The 24,920-nt window shown below is 47.4% G+C and overlaps 1 protein-coding gene across 4 annotated transcripts in view; it reads left to right on the top strand.

The window, feature by feature from the left end:
* Positions 1–24,040, top strand: part of WFDC1 (WAP four-disulfide core domain 1) — an 80,714-nt gene extending 56,674 nt beyond the window's left edge. For 2 of the 4 annotated variants that reach the window (XM_030204529.1, XM_030204526.1), the window contains one exon: positions 17,209–17,409. In XM_030204529.1, the coding sequence (XP_030060389.1) occupies positions 17,209–17,267 (59 nt within the window). In that variant the 3' untranslated portion in view covers positions 17,268–17,409. Of the gene's footprint in view, positions 1–17,208; positions 17,410–23,275; positions 23,517–23,572 lie in introns of those variants that run through there. The other 2 variants (XM_030204527.1, XM_030204528.1) reach the window with 2 other exon arrangements.
* The last annotated feature ends 880 nt before the right edge of the window (positions 24,041–24,920 follow it).

Here is a 24,920-nt window from a genome sequence, read left to right on the forward strand (position 1 = left end):
AAATACTCCAGACAGCTCAGAATACGGCAGCCAGACTAATATTCGGCACACCAAAATATGAAAGCGCGAAACCCCTACGAGAAAAACTACACTGGCTCCCAGAAAGAACGCATCTCGTTCAAACTTTGCACTTTAGTCCATAAAATCATCCATGGTAACGCCCCAGCCTACATGTCAGATCTAATAGAACTACCACCCAGGAACGCAAAAAAATCTTCCCGCACACCCTCTCATTCTTCATCCTCCCAAGTGTAAGGGTTTGAAATACAAATCAATGCATGCATCTACCTTTTCCTATATGAGCACGCAGCTCTGGAATGCGCTGCCACGTAACTTGAAAACGGTCTATGAACTGACCAATTTCCGCAAACTATTAAAAACCTATCTCTTCGACAAAATATATCACAAAGATCAACATGTGTAACTGTATAATCTTTTGAACTTCTAGTACTGTCTTATAATGTCTTTTGCTTTAACACCATCATGTAATTCACCACCATGTAACACAAACCCTCTGTAAACCTAATGTGTATTCATTTCTATTTCCAGTACCCATGATGTATTGTAAGCCACATTGAGCCTGCAAAGAGGTGGGATAATGTGGGATACAAATGCAATAAATAAATAAATATCAGAGGGAAGGCTGCAGGACCGGTGCGAACAGCATGTATCAGTCACTGCTTGCTGCAGGTGAAGATCTGCTATCTACAAGGTATGCAGGAGGGACAGTTGTTGGGAGTTTTTGGCTGGTAGGGCTTGGGGATCCCTGCCAGCCACTTCATAGGTGTGCTGATACTGGGTGGGCCTGGGTCCACCCGGGCCCACCCTTGGCTACGCCACTGGTGGGATCGCTTAGGAAAAGGAAGAGTTAGGGGTTACAGAGGATAGGCAGACTGGATGGGCCATTTGGACTTTATATGCTGTCATGTTTCTATATTTACAAATGGCACATAGATGTGACTACTATTCAAATATTCAGTTTAGTATTGTCTTTCCAGTGAAGAACCATCAAATGTGATGCTAAAGCTAGCAAGATGTTGAATAGCTTGACCAGTTTATCAGGTATGATGATGTCAGGACAAGAAGATCTGAGAATAACGTTATGTGAGATGGGTTTGGGATATTCTATAGGAATGATTTCCAGGATTCTGTTCCATGTTTCTTCCCAAAATAAATGAACACTGGAGCAGTAGTAAAGTGTAATCAATCACAGGGGGATTGATTAGGGGAAAGGGAAATGGGACTTGACATACCGCCTTTCTGAGGTTTTTGCAACTACGTTTAAAGCGGTTTACATATATTCAGGTACTTGTTTTGTACCAGGGGCAATGGAGGGTTAAGTGACTTGCCCAGAGTCACAAGGAGCGACAGTGGGAATCAAACTCAGGATCAAAGTCCACTGCACTAACCACTAGGCTACTCCTCCACTAGCAACATTCCATGTAGAATCTCAAATAGTAGCAACAGAATCTCAACATTCCATGTAGAATCTCAAATAGTAGCAACATTCCAGAATCTTGTTAATGGGACTTGATATACTGCCTTTCTGAGGTTTTTGCAACTATGTTTAAAGTGGTTTACATATATTCAGGTACTTATTTTGTACCAGGGGCAATGGAGGGTTAAGTGACTTGCCCAGAGTCACAAGGAGCTGCAGTGGGAATCAAACTCAGTTCCCCAGGATCAAAGTCCACTGCACTAACCACTAGGCTACTCCTCCACTCATGTGATTACATGAACAACATTTCGATAGAGCAGGTTCTGAGGGTTTTTTCCAGTTCTGAAGGAGTCCAATACGCGTTATGGATAAGAAAATAGGAAGATTGTGTAATAGCTGCAGATAAAGTTGGGCACATCAATTTCAACCAAAAGACTTGCCAGTCAATAGAATCACTAGAATATCCCAGTTCTTTTTCCCAGTCTGACTCCAGAATTTACAGGATTTAGTGTCTGATACCTGTAGGAATTTGTATGTTTTTGAGGCTCTTCGAAGATACTGACAATGAGTGGAACCAGATGTAATATCAGATGCAGATGGATTAAATTCAGAGATATTTACCAAGTGTGTGATATAATCTGTCAGAAATTCCCAGCTGGAGTGTTCAGAGGTAGATAGGTCATAATGTTGTGTGAGCGTATCAAAGGGGATAAAGGTCCCATTATTTAGCAGCTGAGAAACAGATCATATTCCAGCTTTCTTCCTTATACGCCAGTTGAGATATGAAGTGTCTTTGTTATGAATTGAGGTATTGAACCATAATGATAATATATCTATTGGGTTTTTCTTTTTGAGATTCAAAGTTGTTAGTAATTCTTTTATGAGTTTTGCCGTTGATTTAACCACAAAAGAATTAGGTGGGTAGGAGAGATTGTTCATAGACTAGGTAGGAGGTGTAATGGAACAGGCTCAATTAGTTCTTTCTCGAAAATGAGCCATCTAGGTTAATCTTGTGAATATGAAGTATCAAACCATTTAATTACTTGTTAGACCTGAAATGCTAAATGATCTGGGAAATTTATGCCACCCTTATTTTGGGGGGAGTTTTAGATTGGCCAAAGCTATACGAGGGACCTTAGATTTCCAAATCAATTTACCCACAAGGCTATCAAGTTTTTTTATAGAATTTTATTGGGAAAAAGAAAGGAGTTATACCAAGTATCTAATTTATTTTGGGAGCTAAAACCATTTTTATAGCTTCAGTTCTTCCCCACCAGTTAAGAAATAGGGCTGAACATTTTTCAATTTTGTCACTGACCGTTTTAGTAATTTAGGGGGTCTTTTACAAAGGCATGGTAGCATTCTTAGTGCACACTAAATGCTAGAGATGCCCATAGGAATATATGTGGTATATAGGCATATAATCAATTATGTATGTGAAGGGAGTGATAATTTATCCCAGGCAAATATACTCGGCTTCACCTCAACTTATCCTCATTACATAACTAGGCGCTTTCAAGGGATCATCAGATTAGTGTACTAACCTCTACAATGGCTATAAATTACTTTGAGCCAAGCATTTTGAAAGAGGCAGTATCGCGATCCTCATAAATCCCAATTTATTTATTTATTGCATTTGTATCCCACATTTTTTAGATTTTTCTTTGATTTTCTAGTATAACATTTACTTATATCATATATCCTAATTTCTCCATTTTTATCTTTTAATTACAAATGAATACTTAGCTTTTCAGCCACATTAGATAATACGCGGTGGAGACTCAGTATCATAAGTGCATAAGTATTGCCATACTGGGAAAGACCAAAGGTCCATCAAGCCCAGCATCCTGTTTCCAACGGTGGCCAATCCAGGTCACAAATACCTGGCAAGTGTATTATGTTTCCTCTGTTTCTAATCTACAAGATGGAGAACCAGGTGAGGCTCAGCAGGGTGAGAATCCTTCTCTAGCTAATTTAACAGATTTCCTGGAATCTTCTCAGATTCTTATAACTACTAGTGCAACCTTTATACAGTCCTTGTAGAAGTGCTGTTTCATAAACTGTAGCTAGACTGTCAGCTAAACCATAGTATAGAACATCATTGTGAAGACTCAGAACTCTTGAATCAAAACTTCTTTAATGCAAATCAAATAAAATATGACTTACAGTTTGTAGTGATGCACAAGAGTCTCTGCCATGCAGAACTGGAAGTCTGACCTCTGCCAGCTCACCCTATAACCAGGGAAGCCAGGAAATCTCAGCACTGGTTGATGAGTAATGCTGTCAATACTTTAAATGGTGAAATTTTGATGATGTTACAAGGCTTTTGAAAGTCTTAAAAGCAGCTATGCATAGTGTTAAATTCAGTCCATAACAAGCATGCTGCAAACAGATTCCTATTACTCAATGGAGAGAGACAATGCAGGCTACATCCTCCCTCCTACACAGACAAGAAACCAGCCAATAGGAAATGTCCCACAAGGCATAGGGAACTGGGACATGTGATCAGGAAAAGCGTATTACAGAGCACTGAAGGAAGACTAATATTTATAGTCCAAAGGCACTTCCTGCCTTTCTTGAATGTGGGTGCAGAACATCAAATTTCTTGGAATCTTCTCAGCCAAGAACAAACAGTTTAACTGGCCAGGAGCCATTTCTGGATAGTTAAATTGCTTTGAATGTCAGCCCAGAAGTTTTTGTGACAGTCAAGAGATTAATATTTTTCCTAACGTTTCTAGGGCTATGCAACTTAGAAGGAAGCAGTTTTTGCAATTTAAAAAGTGTTTAATTTCATCCCAAGGAGCCAATTATGGGCTCCTTTTAATAAGCGGCAGTAAGTCCAACGCGGGTTACCGCTCGCTATACAGGAAGTACCGCAGCAGCCCAGCAGTACTTCCCACCCCTAGTGAGCCATCATTTCCGGCGTTACAAAAATGTATTTATTTTTATAGCACCAGAGTGTACCAGGTGGTAATCGGGCAGTGCCACATGCTGCCCAGTTACCACCAGGCTAACGTGGGAGTCCTTACCACCACCTTAATGGGTGGCAGTAAGGGCGCCCCCCCCCCCTCCAAAATGGTAACCCTACACTCAGCAAGCTCAAAAATCATCCTCTCTCCCCCTCCCTGTCAGACTTGATGAGAAGGTTCTCCCTTCATTCACGAAAACAAGACAGCAACTACCAGTTCTCATACTCATCCCTAAATCTCTTTGTGAACCCTTGCCCGTTTATGAGAAGTGCCTTAGTTGCCAACCGTTGAGGTATGACAGGCTGGTTCCCGAATCAGTGAGCTGCTTCAAGTATGTCAGGAAAAATCAAGGGGGTCACTCTCATGAGATGTATACTCCAAGGCGAGAGATGACCACATACAATTTTTGGCATCAATCAAGGAGTTTAACCTACTTTGGGTGGAATTCACTTCTGCTGCTAGTAACCACCCCTTGCACCCATGCCTCCTCCAAAGACTTTCCCAAATCTCTGGAAGGTTCTAGTGCCAGAATGTCTGAGTTCCTGAGCAGGTGCAGGAAATAAAAGTTCAGCAAAAGGGCAGCCTGGGATTTCTAGGACTGCAAAACCCGGAATAAAATGCTGCAGAAATTTGCAGCCAGTGGCAGCCTGCTGTCATTGGCTGGGACACTCAAAACCACAAAAGGCTGCCAGCTGGGCCGCCGCGAGACTGAACTGGTCCCGGGGCAGGGCCTCCGCTGCCACCAACCCCCCTCCGATCGCTGCCGCTGCTGAAATACCTTGGCTGGCGGGGATCCCAGGCTCCGCCAGCAGAAGACGTCTTTTTCCTCCAGCGCTGACTGCCTGCCCCTGCGGCTGCTTTTCCTCTCGTGGCATGCTCGGTTTCAAAACCGAGCATGCGCACCTGAGAGGAAAAGCAGCCGCTCAGCAATGGGTAGAAGAGCAGTGCTGGAGGAAGCTCCAGGTCCTCCCCAGTCTCCAAGGGGGGCCTGGTGCCCGAGTTTTCTCTCTCCTGCTCCTGTCAGAACGCGATCACTCGGTCCTGTCAGGAGCAGGAGAGAGAGAGAGAGAGGCCCAGGCCTGGGGAATTTTGCCCCCCCTTGACTTCCCTGTTGGCGGCCCTGGCCGCCAGCCCAAATTAGCACACAGGCACAACATTTAAATGGGAAACAGCAGGGATAAATTCATGTAGCTAATCTGTTGAATTTCTCCCAATCTTACAAATTATTATTAAATTCTTGATATACTGCCAAAGCAGTTTACGTATGGTTTTTTTTCCCCTGCCATTGTTGAAAAATCTGATAAAAATTAAACTACAAGAGGGCATAGGCAAGAGGACAGGGGGAAATACGGTGCCACTTTAACTGGATTTCAACAGGTTGGACTGCAGGTACTTTTTGGTATTTACCTACAGATACTACTACTACTACTTAACATTTCTAGAGCGCTACTAGGGTTACGCAGCGCTGTACAATTTAACAAAGCGAGACAGTCCCTGCTCAAAGAGCTTACAATCTAATAGATAAGAGTGAGACAAATATAGGACAATCAAGCCATTGTGACATCACTGATGAGGTTGGCTCTTAGGCATTGGTGGAATGAGGCATTAAGACATCACAATCTCAGCTCTGGTTAAATCACTGCTATATGTAATACTACTACTACTACTTAACATTTCTAGAGCGCTACTAGGGTTACGCAGCGCTGTACAAAATAAACAAGGAAGGACGGTCCCTGCTCAAAGGAGCTTACAATCTAAAGAAAGAAATGTCAAGTTGGGGCAGTCTAGATTTCCTGGGTAGAGGTGTCGAGGTTAGGTGTCGAAGGCGACATTGAAGAGGTGGGCTTTAAGCAGAGGTTTGAAGATCCTGAGATTAAAGTCCCAACTTTTTGACAAATTCTGAGAGCAAACAGAAATGAGTTTAACATTTCATATTGGAACACAAGAGCTCAGAGCTATGTGGTGTACGGTTGGATCATTAGACCAGTACTTGTTCAGAAAGAAATGACCCTCCTTGAGCTACCAAAAACTCCAACAGTGTCTTTGAAGATCTCTCTGTCAAGAACTGGTAAGGATCAGCAACACTAAGGGCATCTTTTACTAGGGCACGCTAAACGTTAGAGACGCCCATAGGAATTCATTGGCGTCTCTTAACGTTTAGCGCGCCCACAGCTTTAGCACGCACAAAAAATATCAGCGCGCCTTAGTAAAAGATCCTCTAATATAGGCAGCCATGACACCCTGGCCCAGGGGCGTAGCCATGGGTGGGCCTGGACGGGCCCAGGCCCAGCCACTTTTCCTTCAGGCCCGCCCAGCGCCCACCCTAACAAGCCCCAAACAAAGCCATCTTTTCCTGCCTCTTCTGCTGGCTCTCCCCATCCGCGTGGTCTGTTTAATTTAAGTCCTTGAAGCGCCGTTCTCCCTCCAGGACCGCACCGGCGATTCCGATAGCCTTCTGCCAGCATGCATCGTCAGGGGCGGGGCTTCTCCTTAGGCGCATCCCACCTCAGGACGTGCCTGAGAGGCCCCGTCCCCGACGACGCACGCTGGCAAAAGGCTATCGGAATCGCCGGTGCGGTGCTGGAGGAAGAACGGCGCTTCAAGGACTAAAAATAAACAGACCACGTGGACGGGGAGAGCCGTCAGAAGAGAGGGAGGGGATGGCGAAGGGAGAAAGCGCTGCCAAGGTAGGCCGAGGGAGACAGAAGAAAATGCCGGGGGGGGGGGGGAGGGAATATTTTAAAATTACTGTGTAGGGGTGGGGTTGGGAACAGCCCACCCAGGTTAATGCGGGGCCCGCCCAAAATGGCAGGTCTGGCTACGCTGCTGCCCTGGCCCACACCCCAAGGGCCCTGTAGCACATAATAACAACATTCTACGCAGGATTCTTGTAGGTTAAAAAAAAAACTGGCCACAATTTTATTAACATACACAAGTAATTGAAATCACATATCACATCAAGATACCCAAGCCAACTTAATACCCCAATGCCACCGGAGCAGCAGCTTCCCAACCCACCACGTCCAGGTAGGCTGTTCAGCATGCAAGCACTGCCCACAGGATGTCCCACCGCATAGCAAGGGATCCAACCCAAGCACAGCTATTTCTGCTGTGTCATATAGACATTAATGAAATCAATGCTCTCTCAGGGCAAGATGCACTAAACTAAACGAGCCTTTAACGAGTATTTAACGAGCCTTTAACGAACAAGTAGATTACCCTGGCATGCACTAAAGCCCAATTTCCGACGACGGTAGCAGCGAACGAAAACGGAATGCAGATGAGCAAATTGTGTAGAAACCCTATTGAAATCAGATGCACTAAGGTTTTCCGATTGCCCTAACGCTGGAAAACTCCGGGAAAGCATTCCCTTTCCTTTGTGCATAGCCGTTCCCTATTGATTCACTATGGAATTTGGTACGGAACGGCTCTAACGAGGACTTTAGTGCATTCCATGTCAGTGTCCGAAGCTCAAGTACTCCCGCCACACCCATCTCTGCTGCTGCAACACTTGCATCTGAAAATACCAGTGCATCTTTTCTAGCAAAAAAGGTGCCGGTACTCAAATGCTAGGCCACCCTTCAAGGGTGGGGTGATCACTGAGGGATCCACCCCACAATAGCCAGTCCCCCTGCAACCAGTCACAGAACCTATGACAAGGCAGAATTGGTGTCTATAGCCAGAACTCTTTCATTAAAACTTGGGGTCCTTGGGTCAATTTTAGCAGGCAATGGAAAAGGTGCCGGTACTCAGTACCCCCCAAGTACCCCCTCAAAAAAAGCCCTGGAAAATACAATAAAATAATATGGGGGATGGAGGGTCTCTCGTGCTTTTGCTGTCCCACCTCAGAAAGGGCATTTCCCAGGTGCAAAAATAGACTTCAACCCCCCATCGTGAGTACCTCCTTCCCAGCAGGATGCCCAGGTCATGGAGGGAAGAGTTTCCCCGTCCCACCCTGGGCAGCATAGTAGCCTTAAAAAGGCTGAGGTATAGGCTGGCCTGAGTGCACGGCGGTTCTGTGCAGCTGTGATGTCTACACTCTTGTGAAACACAACACCCCCTCTTCCTCATTCATTCCCCAGGCAGGTTTGCGTGAGTGTGAGACTATAACTTTTCTTATGCTTGTTGATGGTATAAATGGGATTGGCTGAAGAAACTATGGCTATCCATTATTTTCATGTGGCTTGTTTATTGTTTTTGGATATTGATCTTGCAGTGGTCATGGTCTTGGGGTTAGTTTGTTTTGGGAGTTGATGTATGTGTATGTTGTAGGGGTGGAAACTGATTTTTAGACACTGGAGGATGGGATGTGCTTTGCTCCTTTTCTATCAAAGGATTGAATGCTACCCCCATAGTGGCCTAGCCATGGGAGGTCTTGGAGTCCTGGGCCCTCCAATCTTGGGTTCAGCCCCCCCACCCCCCAGAATTGGGGTACTATCTGCTGCTTTGGCTGGTGAGGGTCCCCAAGCCCCCCCCCCCCAGCAGAATCCCTCTTCTATGTGAAGCCTGGAAGTTAGAGGCGCTTTTCCTGGGCCACATTGCCCTCCCCTCCCCCCCACCACACATACTTGTTTTTTGTGAAACTGAGCATGCACGAGGGAGGCCTGCTTCCTGCATATGCTCAGTTTTCACACATGCGCAGGGAGTGGGCCTCCTCATGCATTCTCAGTTTCACAAAAACACAGCATCAGTGTTGCCAGGTGGGCGGTTTTCCACGACCCGCCATGGGAAATTTTTGCCCACGGCGGGTTGCGGGTTTTTGGGCTTGTTTTGGGTCTTTCGGCGGTTTTTTGAGTGGTTTTTCAAGCCGTGGGGCGGGGCTAGTGACGTTTTGGGCGGGGCTGATGACGGGGAGGCGGGGTCGATGACGGGGAGGCGGGGCCGGTGACGGAAGAGGCGGGGCCGATGACGGCGGGGGTGGGGGTGTCAGGGGTGGGGTTTGACTTTGGGCGGGTTTTGGGCTTATTTGGGCTGATTTGGGTGGGGAAAAAAATTTCCACCTGGCAACCCTGCACAGCATGTATAGGGAAGAGGGTGGCGCAGCCCAGGAGAAGCGCTGCCAGCCGCCAGGCTTCACGCGGAGGAGAGATTCCACTGGCTTGGAGATCCCTGCCATCTCAGGTATGTGGGGGTTGGGGAGCAAAACTACATTTTGTACCCCCCCATACACACTTTCGGCTCAGCCCCCCCCCCCCCCCCCCAATAAATCTGAGGTCTAGCTATGCACCTCCTCCCCCACTGTGGTTTTTTTTTAATGAATGGCTTAGTGGATGTTTCCTTAAACCACCTGAATGGAATTTTATTTTATCTTAATTAAATATTTACAGTGCTTTATTTTGTTAGTGTCAGGTTAACCTCTGGTCATGCACAAGGAACAGATCTATAGTTCCATAAAATCATGTTAACAAGAGGTGTGGGAATTCATAAAGTCATATTGTTCACAGAAGCAGTGAACGCATTGTTCATCTGTGGAGTTTTGTCACACTGCTAAATAGACTGTCATTTCTTTAGTACTCAGAAGTGAAAGGAGGATGTTTTCTTCAGGGTATGGCAAAAGACTTCAGAGTACTGTATTTTTAAGCCTCCAAACTTTGAACAACTGTTTTTTATAGTAGCAAAGGAAGGAGTTCCTGTTTGAGTGAGCCAATACGCATTAAAATGTGATTGTAATTTATAATACATCAGGGGCAGACTGACCATTCGGGCAACTGAGCAGTGTCCGAGGGCCCAGAGGCTCTGCCTTATTGCCGGCCGCCACTGCTGCACACTACAGCCATCCCCTGCAGTCCTACCTTGAAAGGCCCTGGTGGTCTAGTGGCCTCTACAGGAGCAGGAAAGAATCCCCCTCTTTCCTGCCCGCTGGCGCTACTCTGCTTCTGCCTGGCGCCACCGTGTTTTAAAAATGGCTGCCGAGACTTCCTGCGGCAGTCTCATGAGACTGCCAAGACCTGTGAGACTACCGTGGGAAGTGCCGGCAGCCATTTTGAAAACATGGTGGCACCGGCCCCAGGCACAGTAGCAACAACGGGCAGGAAAGAGTGGGATTCTTTCCTGCCCCCGAAGAAGCCACTAGACCAGCAGGGCCCTTCAAGGTACGAGCCACTTGCAGGGGTCTGTAGTGTGTGGGAGGGGACGGCAACTGCAGCAGTGTGGGGGGGGGGGGACTGTGATGTGCAGGAGGGGGGCGGTGGTGTAGTGGTGGGGCCCCGACCACTGTCAATCTGCCCCTGGTGCTTTCCTTGTTGTGCACTTATGAGTATTTTCTAAAGATACAACCCAGCAGAGTCACAACAAGAGGAGAATGTTCAAATCTATTAGCTTAGAAATGTCTAGACCCGAGAGATAAACAAAAATTCATAGCGGACTTGGAAGGGCATTTTCAATATGACGTCCAAATTCAACTTTGGACGTTTTGCTGAAAATAATCCATTTCCTAGATATTGTCATGCTTAGAACACCTATCTTTTGGACTGTTTTTCAAAAAAAAAGAAAAACCCAAAAAAGGCCATGTGAAAAATGCACAAAATCAAGCCATTGGGATGTGGGAGGAGGCAGCATTCCTAGTAGAACTGGCCACACAGGAATCCCAGCAGAGCAGTGGGGCACCCTAGGGGGCACTGCAGTAGCCCTCACAGAAAAGGTACTAGGTACACATCAGGGGTGTCTTCGGCGGGAGGGGGGTCCAGAGCCCGAGATGAGGGGGCACATTTTAGCCCCCCCCCCCCCCCCCCGCCATTGCCGCCAACTTTGACAACCCCTGCCGACGACCCTCTCGACCCCCACTCCCGCCGCCAACCCTCTCCTGCTGTCGCCTACCTTTGCTGGCGGGGGACCCCAATCCCCGCCAGCCGAGGTCCTCTTCTTCCCGCAAAGGCTTCGTTCTGTTTCTGACCTCCTGCACGTTGTACGTGCAGGACGTCAGAAGCAGAACGAAGCCTGCGTGGGAAGAACAGGACCTCCTCGGCTGGCGGGGATTGGGGTCCCCCGCCAGCAAAGGTAGCCCAAGGCAACGGCGGGGGAGGGTTGGCGGCGGGAGGGGGGTCGAGAGGGTCGTCAGTAGGGGGGGTCCAGGGCCAAATCTATGGGGGCCCACGTAGCTACGCCACTGGTACACATTCACCATTACCCCCTTATATTGTATTGTGAGCCCTTCAAAACCCACGAAAAACCTACTGTACCCAACTATACACCACTACAATAGCCCTTGTGGCTGCAGGTGTCACCTATATGTGGGTACAGCAGGTTTTCGGGGGGAGGGGGCTGATACTTTCCACCACAAGTGTAATAGAGTGGATTATGGGCCTGTGTCACCTTCTGTACAGTGCAGTGCACCAACCCCTAGGCCAAAGGCGGTTGGTGGCCCAGTTGTTTGGGGAGGCTAAAGGGGGCGGGGTTAGGGGTGGGGCCAGGGGTGGGGCTTAAATCCATAATTGTCTGATAACACACAGAAAAAAAACTAAAAGTCATAATACCTTTTATTAAATTTAGATATTAGCTATGTATCATATGTCAAAGAATAAAGTGGTTGCTCAAAGCATATACTAACCACAATCCCTCAACTGCAAAACACTATGCCCAATTCAAACCTTCATTATACTCACTTCAGAAACAATCTAAGTAATAATCTGTCACGGAAACAGGACATCTAGAACCCCGAGTTCACAAATTGAAGGCACATAAAATAAAATATGTGATTTTTTCAACAGAGAAAACTTAAACTAAATGGCTAATCTAGTATCCCTTGAGCTACTACTGAAAAAGATGTGAGCAAAAATCCAAATAAATAAATCCAGACTCATGCCAGTGCAATATCCCAAGCAGGCTAGATTTCTGCTTAGTGACTATGCTGGGAGCTCCTCACAAGTTAAAAAACCTCCGATTGAGTAATGAACTTTGAAATCAACTAAGCTGTATTTTTGCACAGACGTTTTGATTTAAATAGGACACTTATCTGGGCTGTAGCTGAGTTGATAGGGTATGCACGACAGAGAGCTCCATGATCGATCCATCTATCCATCCATCCATCCCAGTTGTGTGCTGCCACTTCCACAATCAACACCGGCCGCCGCGGACTTGGCACTAAGCACCCCATTCATAGGCGCCCCGTAAAAGAAGCTGTGACCTTTTCCGCCGCCGCCCACCCCCCGCTGAGCCCAACCTCTCAGCTCCCCGACCTTCTTGCAGTGGCCGCCCGGCGTTTAAACCTTTTTAAGTTGCAGCGACAGCTCACCTCCGCTCCAGCCTTTCCATTCTCGCTTCTCGCTCAGTGTCCCGCCCTCGCGGAAACAGGAAATACCTCATCAGAGGAAGGCGGGACACTGAGCGAGAAGCGAGAAGGGAAAGGCTGGAGCGGAGGTGAGCCGTCGCTACAACTTAAAAAGGTTTAAACGCAGGGCAGCCACTGCAGGAAGGTCGGGGAGCTGAGAGGGCGGGCTCAGCGGGGGGGGGGGGGAGGGCAGCGGAAAAGGCGAGGAAAGGTCACAGCTTGGCTCAAGCCTCTTATACGGGGCGCCTATGCCCTAGGCTATTCCAGGAACCTGGATGCTGCTCTAATAGGACTGGCCATAACATATGAAGCTGTCATAGAGGCTGGTATGTACTGTTTCATTTACATCTTTGCGGTTGTGAAGGGGTCAGTGACCACTGAAGGAGTAAGGACCGTGTTTTTCCTTTATTCCTGCAGTGGTCATCTGGTCATTTAGGGCACCATTCGTTAATAAAACAGGTCTAGACCAAAACATCCAGCTTATAACCCTGGATGTTTTTGTTTTGTTCCAGTTTGGCAGAAAAACGTCCGTTAGGAACACCCAGATCCCTCTCTTAACACGTCCCTGACACACCCCGTTGTGATTTGAATGAACGTCTGATGGACTTCATAGAAAAATGTCTAAAAATCGGTTTCAAAAATACCAACGTGGACGGTTTTTTTTTTTTTTGTGAGAAAAATGTCCAAATGCAGATTTAAGCCATGTTTGGGGATGTTTTTCTCTCGAAAATGAACCCCAGAGTGTGAACGGTTCACCTATGTAGCATTTCGAGTGAGACCAGTTTTACAAATACTTTTGTCCTCCAGAATGAGAGGCTTGACAAGTTTTGGGAGAAGAAGCAGTGTGGGCAGAACATGTTTTTCAACATCTTTTGTGCGCAAGACAGCTCTTACAAACGCATCCATTTTCTGGAGTTACAGGCAAGCTAGCATTCAGTAATTTCTCACACTAGAACCAAGGTTGCCAACTGGATCCAGGTTCACTCAACAGGGTTGATCCACCTCTAGGTTTACTCCATTGCATGCAGAGACTTGTAGTCTTGCTTTTCTTAGGGAATGCAATAAGGAAATCAGAACTGGGGGGAGGGATTTGATATACCCCCTTTCTATGGTTACAGGGCCGGTCCTATGGTCTCTGGCGCCCCCCTGCAGACTATGAGTTGGCGCCCACGCAACCCCCCCTCCGGCCCCCGCCCCCCCAGCATCTCCTTTCTCTTTTCTCCCACCCTGCCCCTGTCCAGCGATTCTCCTTCGCCCCATCCCCCGCCATACCGCACCGCCCTTGGTGCTTTAAATCTTTAATTTACCTCCGTTCCAGCAGCCGTGTCATTTGAAAGCCTTGCCCCATCTCTAGCCTTCCCTCCCTTCGTGAGTTCGTTCTGCAGTCCCGCCCTCGAGGAAATGACGTCAGAAGGCGGGACTGCGGAACAAACTCATGAAGGGAGGGAAGGCTAGAGACGGGGCAGGGCTTTCAAATGATGCGGCTGCTGGAACGGAGGTAAATTAAAGATTTAAAGCACCAAGGGCGGCGCAGTATAGCAGTGCAGCGCCGCAGCGGTGCCCTTGAAGGCAGGCGCCCCCCTGCGGCGCTTACCCCGCTTACCGGGTTTGACTGGCCCTGTATGGTTACAATCAAAACAGTTTGCATATATACAGATACTTATGTTGTACCTGGAGCAATGGAGGTGTTATGTGACTTGACCAGAGTCACAAGGAGCTGCAGTGGGAATCAAGCCCAGTTCTCCTTCTCCTAGTTCTTAGTCCACTCCTCTTACCATTAGGCTACTCGTCCTCAAGTCCCTGCATGCAATGCGATAAACCCAGGAATGGATTGACCCTGTACGACGAATCTTGAACGTGGGGAAATGCAGAATAGATCAAAGTAGAAACACAGGGGGGGAGATATATATATATATAGGGGAGGACAGGGACACTGAGAGGACAAATGCTGAATGTGGCTAAAGGGATAGGGACAGAGGCACAGAGGGGAGATGTGGACAGGATGCATAGGGACTCAGAGAAAAGACAGACGGTGGACATGGATAGAGAGGAAATGCCAAATGCAGAGGAGATTCTGCAAAGACAAGAAAAAAAAAAACAGGGGCAAGCAGACAAGAGACACTGGAGCCACATTGAATAGAAAAATAAAATGCACAGACAACAAAGGTAGAAAAAGTATTTTATTTTGAATTTATTTATTGAATATGTGCATCTCTGATACTGCCCTTTGCAGAATCTGACCTTAAGGTTTCCAGTTCATTTTGTTTGCCTTCATATCTTTATTACTGATCTGTGGTTTCTTGTTTGTGTTCTGTGTTCTGCCTGCGTAACCAAGGTGTGGTGTTCTGCTATCATGTAGGATCTGTATAGAGCTCTTGTTGCAGTTCTGTTTGTTTGTTTCATTAGGTAGTGCACTGGTGTTTTAGGGCCCATTGTAATATTTATTTTTCATGTATAAGGTTGTTGCTGTTTCAGTCCTGGGAGTTAGTGCTGTTGTGATATGGTAAGGTTCTGTGTATTTTTGCACAAAATTTGTGCATAGTGTTTTGCAGTGGAGGGATTGTTTGTTGGCCTTACTGAGGTTACATTAAAAAAGTTTAATATAATTGTAGTTTGTCAAAACATCAGACGGGATCTGAGGGCAAGTGAGATGTGTAAGACAGTAGAGAAACAGACTGGCTGCAGAGGCCTAGGTATCATCAGCAAACACGCTTTTCAATCTGCTATAATTATATATATATATATATATGATATATGTGTGTGTATAATGTGTAATGTATTTATTTACTCATTTCTATATCCCACAATTATCCAAAAACAAGTGTCTGTTCAATGTGGCTTACAATTAACATTTAGGAAAAAAATTACAATTTGGTTTTACAGTTTATTCTTTGACAATTGATACATATTTTAGATCTAAATGTTAAAAAAAAGGTAGTGCTTGCAACTACTTTGCTGACCCTTCTGTCTGCATGTTGTCAGACAGCTATAGACAGGCCCTGCCCTGGCTCTACCCACTTTAACCTCCTCAAATAGCTGAGCCACCAGCCACTGTAGTTGGACAATCAGGGTGGCACAATCGCCCATACCTAGGTTTATCATCACTCCGAATTAACTAAACTCGTGACCTAGTCTTGGTGGTGCATGAATGTGTAGATCTGATTTTACTAAAGATGTTCATAAGACAAACAGAACTGGGCATTCCTGTGTGTAATGGGAGAACCCCAGCACTGCATCAGCCTTTACAGCTGAACTGGGGTGAGGTGACACCTAAGTATTAATGCAACCTTGATTGTCCAGAAGACATGCAGCCAGGGGCATAGCCAGACCTCGACGGGAGGGTGGGGCAGAACCCAAGGTGGGGGGGGGCACATTTTGGCCTCCTCCCACTGCCACTTCCGCCCCCCCCCCCCCACAGTCGCTACCATCTCCCTGCTGCCGCCCTCCTGTCGCCGCTTCTGCCCCCCCACCGCCACTGCAAAAGTACCTTGACTGGTGGGGGCCCCCAACCCCCACCAGCTAAAGCATTTGTCCCACGCTGGTCTCACATTGCTTGGCGCCCTGTCCTGTTTTCAGTCGCTGTGCATGCGCGTGCACAAGCATACTTAGTTTCATTAAAACGAGCGTGCACAGCCAATGAAAACAGAACAGGGCGCCAGGCAATGTGAGACCAGCGCGGGACAAACGCTTTAGCTGGCGGGGGCTGGGGACTCCCGCCAGCCAAGGTACCTTCGCAGTGGCGGGGGGGGGAGGCGGAAGCAGTGGGCAACTGCGGGGACCCCCGCCAGTCAAACCAGGGGCCCCAGAGCCCGTGGCCCCTGTAACTACGCCACTGCGTGCAGCATCTGTAACTCTCCAAGGACCTTATTCAAAGGGGTCTCCCTCTCTCTCTCTCTCCCTCCAAATATTCTGTGACTATGGAAATAACATCTTTATTGCCAAAGGTTCTTGGAGCCCTGTTCTGCAAGCCCTGATAATGACTTTTCTTACCATGTACTGGATCTTACCATGTACAGAAATGCCAAGAGATCAGCCCGCAAATTCCTCAATCTGAACTTCCCCAGTTGTAAAGGACTTAAATATAAACAGGCATACGCCACTACCTTCTCCTATATGGAACGGGTTACCCCCAGCCCTAAAAACTATGGATAATCTAAGCAACTTTCGCAAATCTCTGAAGACACATCTCTTTAATAGAGCCTACAAAAAGAACCCTTAACCCTTACAAATCACCTCCTGAACTGTCCTATTCTAACACCATCTTCTCTAATTCCTCATCCATCTTCGGCATACTATTGATTGTATCCAATATCCTGTTATGACTCTGTCATAACAACACTCTGTAAGCCACATTGAGCCTGCAAATAGGTGGGAAAATGTGGGGTACAAATGTAACAATAATAATAATAATCTCTCAGGAACCTTAACCATTCCATATGACAATCCATCTTTAGTTATTCACATATTTCATATTAGGTAGTAAAGAAGCTCCAGAAGAGAAAATGTAAAATTCTCTATTACTTTTTTTTTTGCAGAAAATAACTTCAACAACATGGTTAGCCATGAAAAGCAGCAACAGAAACACCTGGGCTAACCTTAAAGAAGTCAGGTAATCCTACACTGAAACATGATAGCCCAAAAATCATCATGCTGTAAACTTATTTACACAGATAAGATTTGGCCCTTTGATTAAACATTAAAAGCTGGATGGAAGAGGGCTATTAATGGATATTTTACTTCTGTTTCATATTCATTTCTTGCAGTCGGAGCAGCATTGTAGGGGCCATTTTCTCAAATCAGCTTACGGGGGTCGATATTCAAAACGATTTAAACAGCCAGAAATGGCTCCTGTCCGTTTAAGTCGCTTGTCTGGGGTTAACAGGATAGTTCAGCTGAAAATGCCTGGTTAGCGCCTAAGCTACTTCGTGGGTGTTCTGAGGGTGACCCCAGCACTTAGCCAATTAAGGGGGTCCTTTTACTAAGCTGCGGTAAAAAGTGACCTGCGGTAGTGTAGGCGTGTGTATTGGGCAAATGCCAGGCCAGTTTTTACCGCCATCTACAAAAAAATGGCTTTTTCTTAATGGGACGGGAAAAGGACCTGCAGTAAAAATGAAACCAGCGTGCACCTAAAAGCCGGCCTGAGCCCTTAACGCCACCCATTGATCTAGCGGTAACAGCTCACAGGTGACGGTTCGGCACGCGCGATTACTGCATGTAGGAGGAAATAAATAAATAATTTGGCCACGCTTTATGGGTGTGCGCCAAATTTGAAATTACCGCCAGGAGGGCACGCTGGTCTAGCCTTAGTCTCATTTGGGTGAGTGCTACATGCGCATAGAGCTTACCGCGGCTTAGTAAAAGGGTCCCTTAGTGTTGATATTCAGTACTTAACTAGCTAGGATAATTGCATATATAACACTGTACAAAATACAATCCTATATTTATGTGGTTCATTGTAGGTTAATATCACACTTAACTAGCTTTGTCTTATCTGGCTACATATGCCGAGATATTTAGTGCCAGTTCCTGGACATGGCCTGGCATTGAATATCCAGGCGTAAAGCCAGCAGCGGACAAAAAAAAAACTCTGACCACCGGTGGCTAAATATCTACCTGAAATGAATTATGGACCTCATCCTCTTCCTAATTCTTGTCTCCTAGTCAACATGTTCATGACCACCCCTCAGGTCCCACCTGAAACACCTACTTTATTGGCCTTCCCTCCCTGTGTCCCGCCCTCATAGAAACCGGAAGTTACATTAGACGAGGGCGGGACACAGTGAGGGAAGGCCCGAAGGGAGGCGATCTGCCTTTCCAAACGGAGCTGAGGCACTGCTGATTTTAATGCAGGGGGCCCGGTGGCAGGCGAGGGCGGGCAGGTGAGACCAGGGACTGCAGCGGCAGGGGGGGTGGCGGCGGGGGTGGCCTTGCCCCGGGCCCAGCTTAGTCTCTCGACTGCCCTGCGTATGGTAACCCTAGGAGGGGGAGGCTTTTAGAGATATCATTCCACTTACTGTCTTTGCAGTTTTAATTAACTGACACAGTGATCCCGTGAACGAGGGCAGGCTTGAGACCTGGATAAAATGAAACCACACAGCAGGTTAGGGTGAGCGAAATTAACATTTAATACAGGTGTTGGGAAAAGGGATCCTGTTCAGTTCACAGGGTCCTGCAGGATCATTGCATGCACTGCATTCTCTTGGTAAGGCAATACTTTCTCTTGGCTCTGGCCTGGTTTCCCACAGTTATCACTACAGTTCTCAGGGCCGTGCCAACACGGTAAGCGAGGTAAGCATGGCAGGAGGGCGCCATCCTCTGGGGGGGCGCCCCGCCGCACCATGCTTACCTCGCCCTCTCCTCCCCAGATCCTTTTCCTTTTTTTTTTGTTTAAATTTACCTCTGTCCGGCGGCAGCGTAGCGTTAGTGAGAAGGAGGCAGCGCTCCCCCGCCCCGACATGTCAGTCTTCCCTTCGCTCAGTTCCACCATCTTCTGACATCAGAAATGACGTCAGAAGAAGGCGGGAACTGAGCGAAGGGAAGACTGACACATCGGGGCGGGGGAGCGCCGCCTCCTTCTCACTAACGCTACGCTGCCGCCGGACAGAGGTAAATTTAAACAAAAAGAAAAGGATCTGGGGAGAAGAGAGCGGGTAGTGTAGCAATCGTATTCGGGGGGGGGGGGCGAGCGCGGGGCCAACTGCAGGGGGGCGCCGGAGACCCTAGGCACGGCCCTGACAGTTCTTAGCACTTCACCAGCCAGCCTGTCTGAAGCTGGATCCAATATGCAAAGCTACGAGATTCAAGTTAAACTTGGCCTACCTGATTGTTGCTGCTCCGTTTCAGAAGTATGCAGTGGAGGTGTATGCAGTACGTCTTTGCTCTTTCCCTCTGGGTTTCTTCTATATCCTAGCTCTGACCTGGCCTATTATAGTTCCTGGGCCATGCCCTCCTGGCTCCACCCTTCTGTGTCACTTCTCCATTTGGGCAGATCTGGGGTGTTAAGGAGGCCCTAAGATTGTGAGGGAATGGCAGCACCCTATAGATTCCCTCTCATACCCTCCCCCTCAGCTCAACCATGCCCAGTTGAGCGCCTGCCATGTCTGGGTCCACCTGCCACAACAAGAAATCAGAATTGGCGTGCTCTCGGTCTGCCCAATTTCAAACCTCAAAACTGAAGGGTTGGAGGGTGAGAAACCATCATATGATGTGGGCATTCATCTCCTTGTAGCGAGTCATCCACTTGAGGGGTTTGTGGTCCTTGATGAGTAAGTGACATCTCAGAAAATAGTACCGGAACATCACCAAGGCCCACATGACAGCTAGGGCTTCCTTTACGATCACCACATAGTTCCTTTCCCTAGGAAACAGCTTATGGCTAATACAGGCCACTTGTGTCCGATACGCGCGTCCAAAAACAACAAATATTTTTTTGGATGCGCACCAAAAATGAAATTACCACAAGAGCCAAGCGGTAGCCAGGTGGTAACTGCATTTTGGCACAAGTCAGGCGTTACATAGACGCTTACGCGGCTTAGTCAAAGGGCCCCCTAAAGTGGTTATGTTAGAAGCCCTAATCAAGATTTTGATGAGCACAAACCAGCATTTAGACATGTATATTGTATACACGTCCAAATCAAATATATGTGCATATAGCAAGGCAGTGTGGTCTGGCAATGTTTTGATTCACAAGTTCACTTTTCCATTGTGGACTGTGGATAGCACCGTGTCGTAATATTTATCTTCAACTTGAGAGCTCGAGAAGCCAATCTGTATACGTCAAGCTGTTGACCCCTGATGAAGGCTGTCTAGCCGAAACACGGACCGTGTAGGGTCCCAATAAACTTTCATTTGGTGCTCTTACTACCGTGGTATCAGAAGTGGTCATTTTTGGACTTATTGGCGTTCTTCCACCTTTGGTTTTTTTGATTCTTCTGGCAATGTTTTGGGCAGGGGAGTAGTTAAAAAAATACATGTGCATTTCCTCTTTCAGAAAGGAAATGCACTTTTATGTCCTCTGAAATCAACATCTGGATTTACAGTTGCTCCAGGTACACCTAGGTTATGTAAAGGCGCTTGTTTTGTACAGCACTCTAATGAAGGGATTAAGGGAGGTTACCCCTTGATTCTCCCAGTGTAGGGACCCTAAATGGTCAATTCCTTTCTGGTAACCCCACCCCCCACCTCCTTCTTTAAAATGCATTGAGAGAGGATAAGAAAACACAAAATGGCACCTCAGTTCAGATGCACCAAGGCCGTGCACTTAGCGCCAATTCTGTCACAGAACCTTGGCGCCAAAATTCCACTATAAAACACTGTCAGCATCGGTGCATCCATATTTAGGCGTGCTCTCTAACGCCATGTTAATCGCAGGCCGAAGCTGAAACTCCAAGTGATGCATATAATTTATAGTATTCTATAAACTACGTATATAACTGCAAGTCATGCTCATGCTCCTCCCATGTGTACGGTCGGGGCCAGCCAGATCTCAACATTTGGCCTGCCCTTAGAGATCGCCAGCGTTAGAGATGGCCGCCATTGGTTTTTGCCAATAATGGAAACTAATGGCGGCCATCTCAAACCCGGCCAAATCCAAGGCATCTGGTTGTGGGAAGAGCCAGCATTTGTAGTGCACTGGTCCCCCTCACATGCCAGGACACCAACCGGGCACCCTAGGGGGCACTGCAGTGGACCTCACAAATTGATCCCAGGTACATAGCTCCCTTACCATTTGTGCTGAGCCCCCCAAATTCCCCCCAAAACCCACTACTGTATACCACTACCATAGCCCTTAGGGATGAAGGGGGGGCACCTACATGTAGGTACAGTGGGTTTTTTTTGGGGGGGGGGGGTTGGAGGGCTCCCATTTACCACCACAAGTGTAACAGGTAGGGGGGGATGGGCCTGGGTCCGCCTGCCTGAAGTGCACTGCACCCACTAAAACTGCTCCATGGACCTGCATACTGCTGTCATGGAGCTGAGTATGACATTTGAGGCTGGCAAAAAAATGTTTTTTATATATATATGTTTTTGGGTGGGAGGGGGTTGGTGACCACTGGGGGAGTAAGGGGAAGTCATCCCCCATTCCCTCCAGTGGTCATCTGGTCAGTTAGGGCACCTTTTTGAGGTCTGGTTGTGAACAAAAAGGGACCAAGTAAAGTTGGCCAAATGCTCGTCAGGTCCGGCTTTCTTTTTTCCATTATCGGCTGAAGCCGGCCATTTAACCACGCCCCTGTCCCGCCTTCGGTACACTGCCAACATGCCCCCTTGAACTTTCGCTGGCTCTGCGACGGAAAGCAGTTGAAGCCAGACAAAATCGGCTTTCGATTATACAGATTTGGCCGGCTTTAGGAGAAGGCTGGCCATCTCCCGATTTGTGTCGGAAGATGGCTGGCCTTCTCGTTCGAAAATAAGCAGGATAGGCACCTATCAATTAATGGCATCTGGCTTTGATACACCTTGAGTGATGGGCATTTCTTGGCACCAGTGTATAGAATTGCTCTTAATGAATCAGAGAACAGCTGGGAGGGGGGCCATGCAAGATAAGCTCACTGCCTGGGTCCTTTTTTTTTTTGTTTACTTATGAAAATGTTTCCCATGTCCTTAATTTTAGGCCCGTGTGCATTCATGCTTACCCCACTCCACATTAGGGAAAGGGAATGAGACTTGATATACCACCTTTCTGTAGTTTTTTGCAACTACATTCAAAGCAGTTTACATAGTATATACAGGTACTCAGTGCCGTAGCAAGGGCTAATGGCACCCGGGGCGGGTCGCCGCTGCGCACCCCCCCCCCGGGTGCAGCACGGCGCGACCCCCCCTCTGCGGCGAACCCCCCCCGGACCGCATCCGCCCCAAGTGCACGTCACTCGGAGCTGCGTCGGCCCCGCTGGTTCCCTGCTCTCTCTGCCCCGGAACAGGAAGTAACCTGTTCCGGGGCAGAGGGAGCAAGGAACCAGCGGGGCCAGCACCCCTCCCTCCCGAGCGCATGCACCCGGGGCGGACCGCCCCCGCCCCCACTTTCCTACGCCACTGCAGGTACTTATTTGTACCTGGGGCAATGGAGGGTTAAGCAACTTGCCCAGAGTCACAAGGAGCTGCAGTGGGAATCAAACCCAGTTCCCCAGGATCAAAGTCTGCTGCACTAACCACTAGGCTACTCCTCCTCCACTCCATTTGTCTGGCCTATGGACATTAAAAAAAATAAAAGATAAAATGATGCAGACATGAATAACTCATCTCCTTTAAATTAAATTTATGAGGTATTCTCATTTCTTCATCTCAAAACATTTAAGACTTGGGAGGTTGCAGTTATGTTCATCCCTTTAATCATTTCCCAGATTTACAGGCCATTGTAAGCACAGAGATGAAGGGCAGCTTAGAACAGTGTTTGTTAAGCTGGAACAGAAGTATGCCTGTTTCTCACAATATCCACAGTGAATATGCATGAGAGAGATTTGCATGCATTGGAGAATATCCTGAAAACTACATTGTCTGGGGGGGTGACAGGAGAGGGGGGACTCCAGGATCGCCTTGAAAACTACTGGCATAGAGCAGTAGCATTGTCCTTCATGCACAACTTACCGCCTCGTCTCTTTTGTTCAGGACTGTACTTCAGGTTTGTACCACCTGATATATGCCACCTCATCAGGGTAAATGCCGACCTGGATGAAGCATGCCCTGAACACATGGCATTAGCCAATGACCCTACATAAATCTGGTTTGATCATGTCAGGATTATTTCTGAAGTCATAACACAGGGCACTTTTTTTTAAAGTTTAATGCATGCAATGAATACAGACTGTTATGTGCAGAGTTACAAATTTGTCCAAGGGCAATTTACAATAATAAATACATGTTCATTTCCATTTCCGTTTCCGCTCTCCCTTGATATTAGTTCAGCTGGACCCTACAGAGAGGAACTTGCAAGCAAAGCAAAATCTAGCTTCAGTAAGGAACCACTTCAGAACAGTACGAGCTACACCTTTCATGAGGTGCTATCATTAACCTCAAAACCCCTGGAAGGAAGCACTGACACTCCATCCCTATCTTGAATGCAAGGGGGGGGGGGGGGGGGAATTTGCCCCATGTTAAAAACCTCTGCTAACAGACTGTAGGGTGTACAACAACAGATTCCATTCACAGATCTACCTCCGTCATTACAGTGAGTAGTTTTCAGATTCGTGTGAAATTAGGCATAACTTGCATATAGGAACATTATCAAAGGTTAGACCTGGCTGAACCTGAAATGTCAACGCTGCAAAACCCTACCTTGGGTAAATAAATGCAGCCACTTCAACCCTCTGTGTGAGGGAACAAAAAGTACTCTGGGCCTCAAAATTTCACAAGCAAACACGGGTAAACTTTGTCAATGAGTGGAGGAGTGGCCCAGTGGTTAGGGTGGTGGACTTTGGTCCTGGGGAACTGAGGAACTGAGTTTGATTCCCACTTCAGGCACAGGCAGCTCCTTGTGACTCTGGGCAAGTCACTTAACCCTCCATTGCCCCATGTAAGCCGCATTGAGCCTGCCATGAGTGGGAAAGTGCAGGGTACAAATGTAACAAAATTAAAATAGATACTATTGGAGATTCTACATGGAATGTTGCTACTATTGGAGATTCTACATGGAATGTTGCTATTCCACTAGCAACATTCCATGTAGAAGGCTGAGCAGGCTTCTGTTTCTGTGAGTCTGACGTCCTGCACGTACGTGCAGGACGTCAGACTCACAGAAGCAGAAGCCTGCGCGGCCACATTGGTGATCTGCATGGGCCGACTTCTACATGGAATGTTGCTAGTGGAATAGCAACATTCCATGTAGAATCTCAAATAGTAGCAACAGTGGAGGAGTGGCCTAGTGGTTAGGGTGGTGGACTTTGGTCCTGGGGAACTGAGGAACTGAGTTTGATTCCCACTTCAGGCACAGGCAGCTCCTTGTGACTCTGGGCAAGTCACTTAACCCTCCATTGCCCCATGTAAGCCGCATTGAGCCTGCCATGAGTGGGAAAGCGCGGGGTACAAATGTAACAAAAAAAAAATGAGGTGGCACTCGCAGTGACACTCTCTCTCTCTCTCTCCTCCCATACTCCTTCTTTCATACCAAAAACACATAAGATGCCAATGGCGTACCTAGTTTGGTTGTCACCTGGGACAGAGCACCCCCCACTCTCCCTCCTTCAAGCAGTAAGGGGGTGAATTGAGCAGTTGCGGAACTGCAGTCTACAGGCGCGTGGCTGTTGGCTCTGCCATT

Source organism: Microcaecilia unicolor, chromosome 5 (assembly GCF_901765095.1).
Source record: "Microcaecilia unicolor chromosome 5, aMicUni1.1, whole genome shotgun sequence".
In the NCBI taxonomy this organism is placed as follows: Eukaryota; Metazoa; Chordata; class Amphibia; order Gymnophiona; family Siphonopidae; genus Microcaecilia; species Microcaecilia unicolor.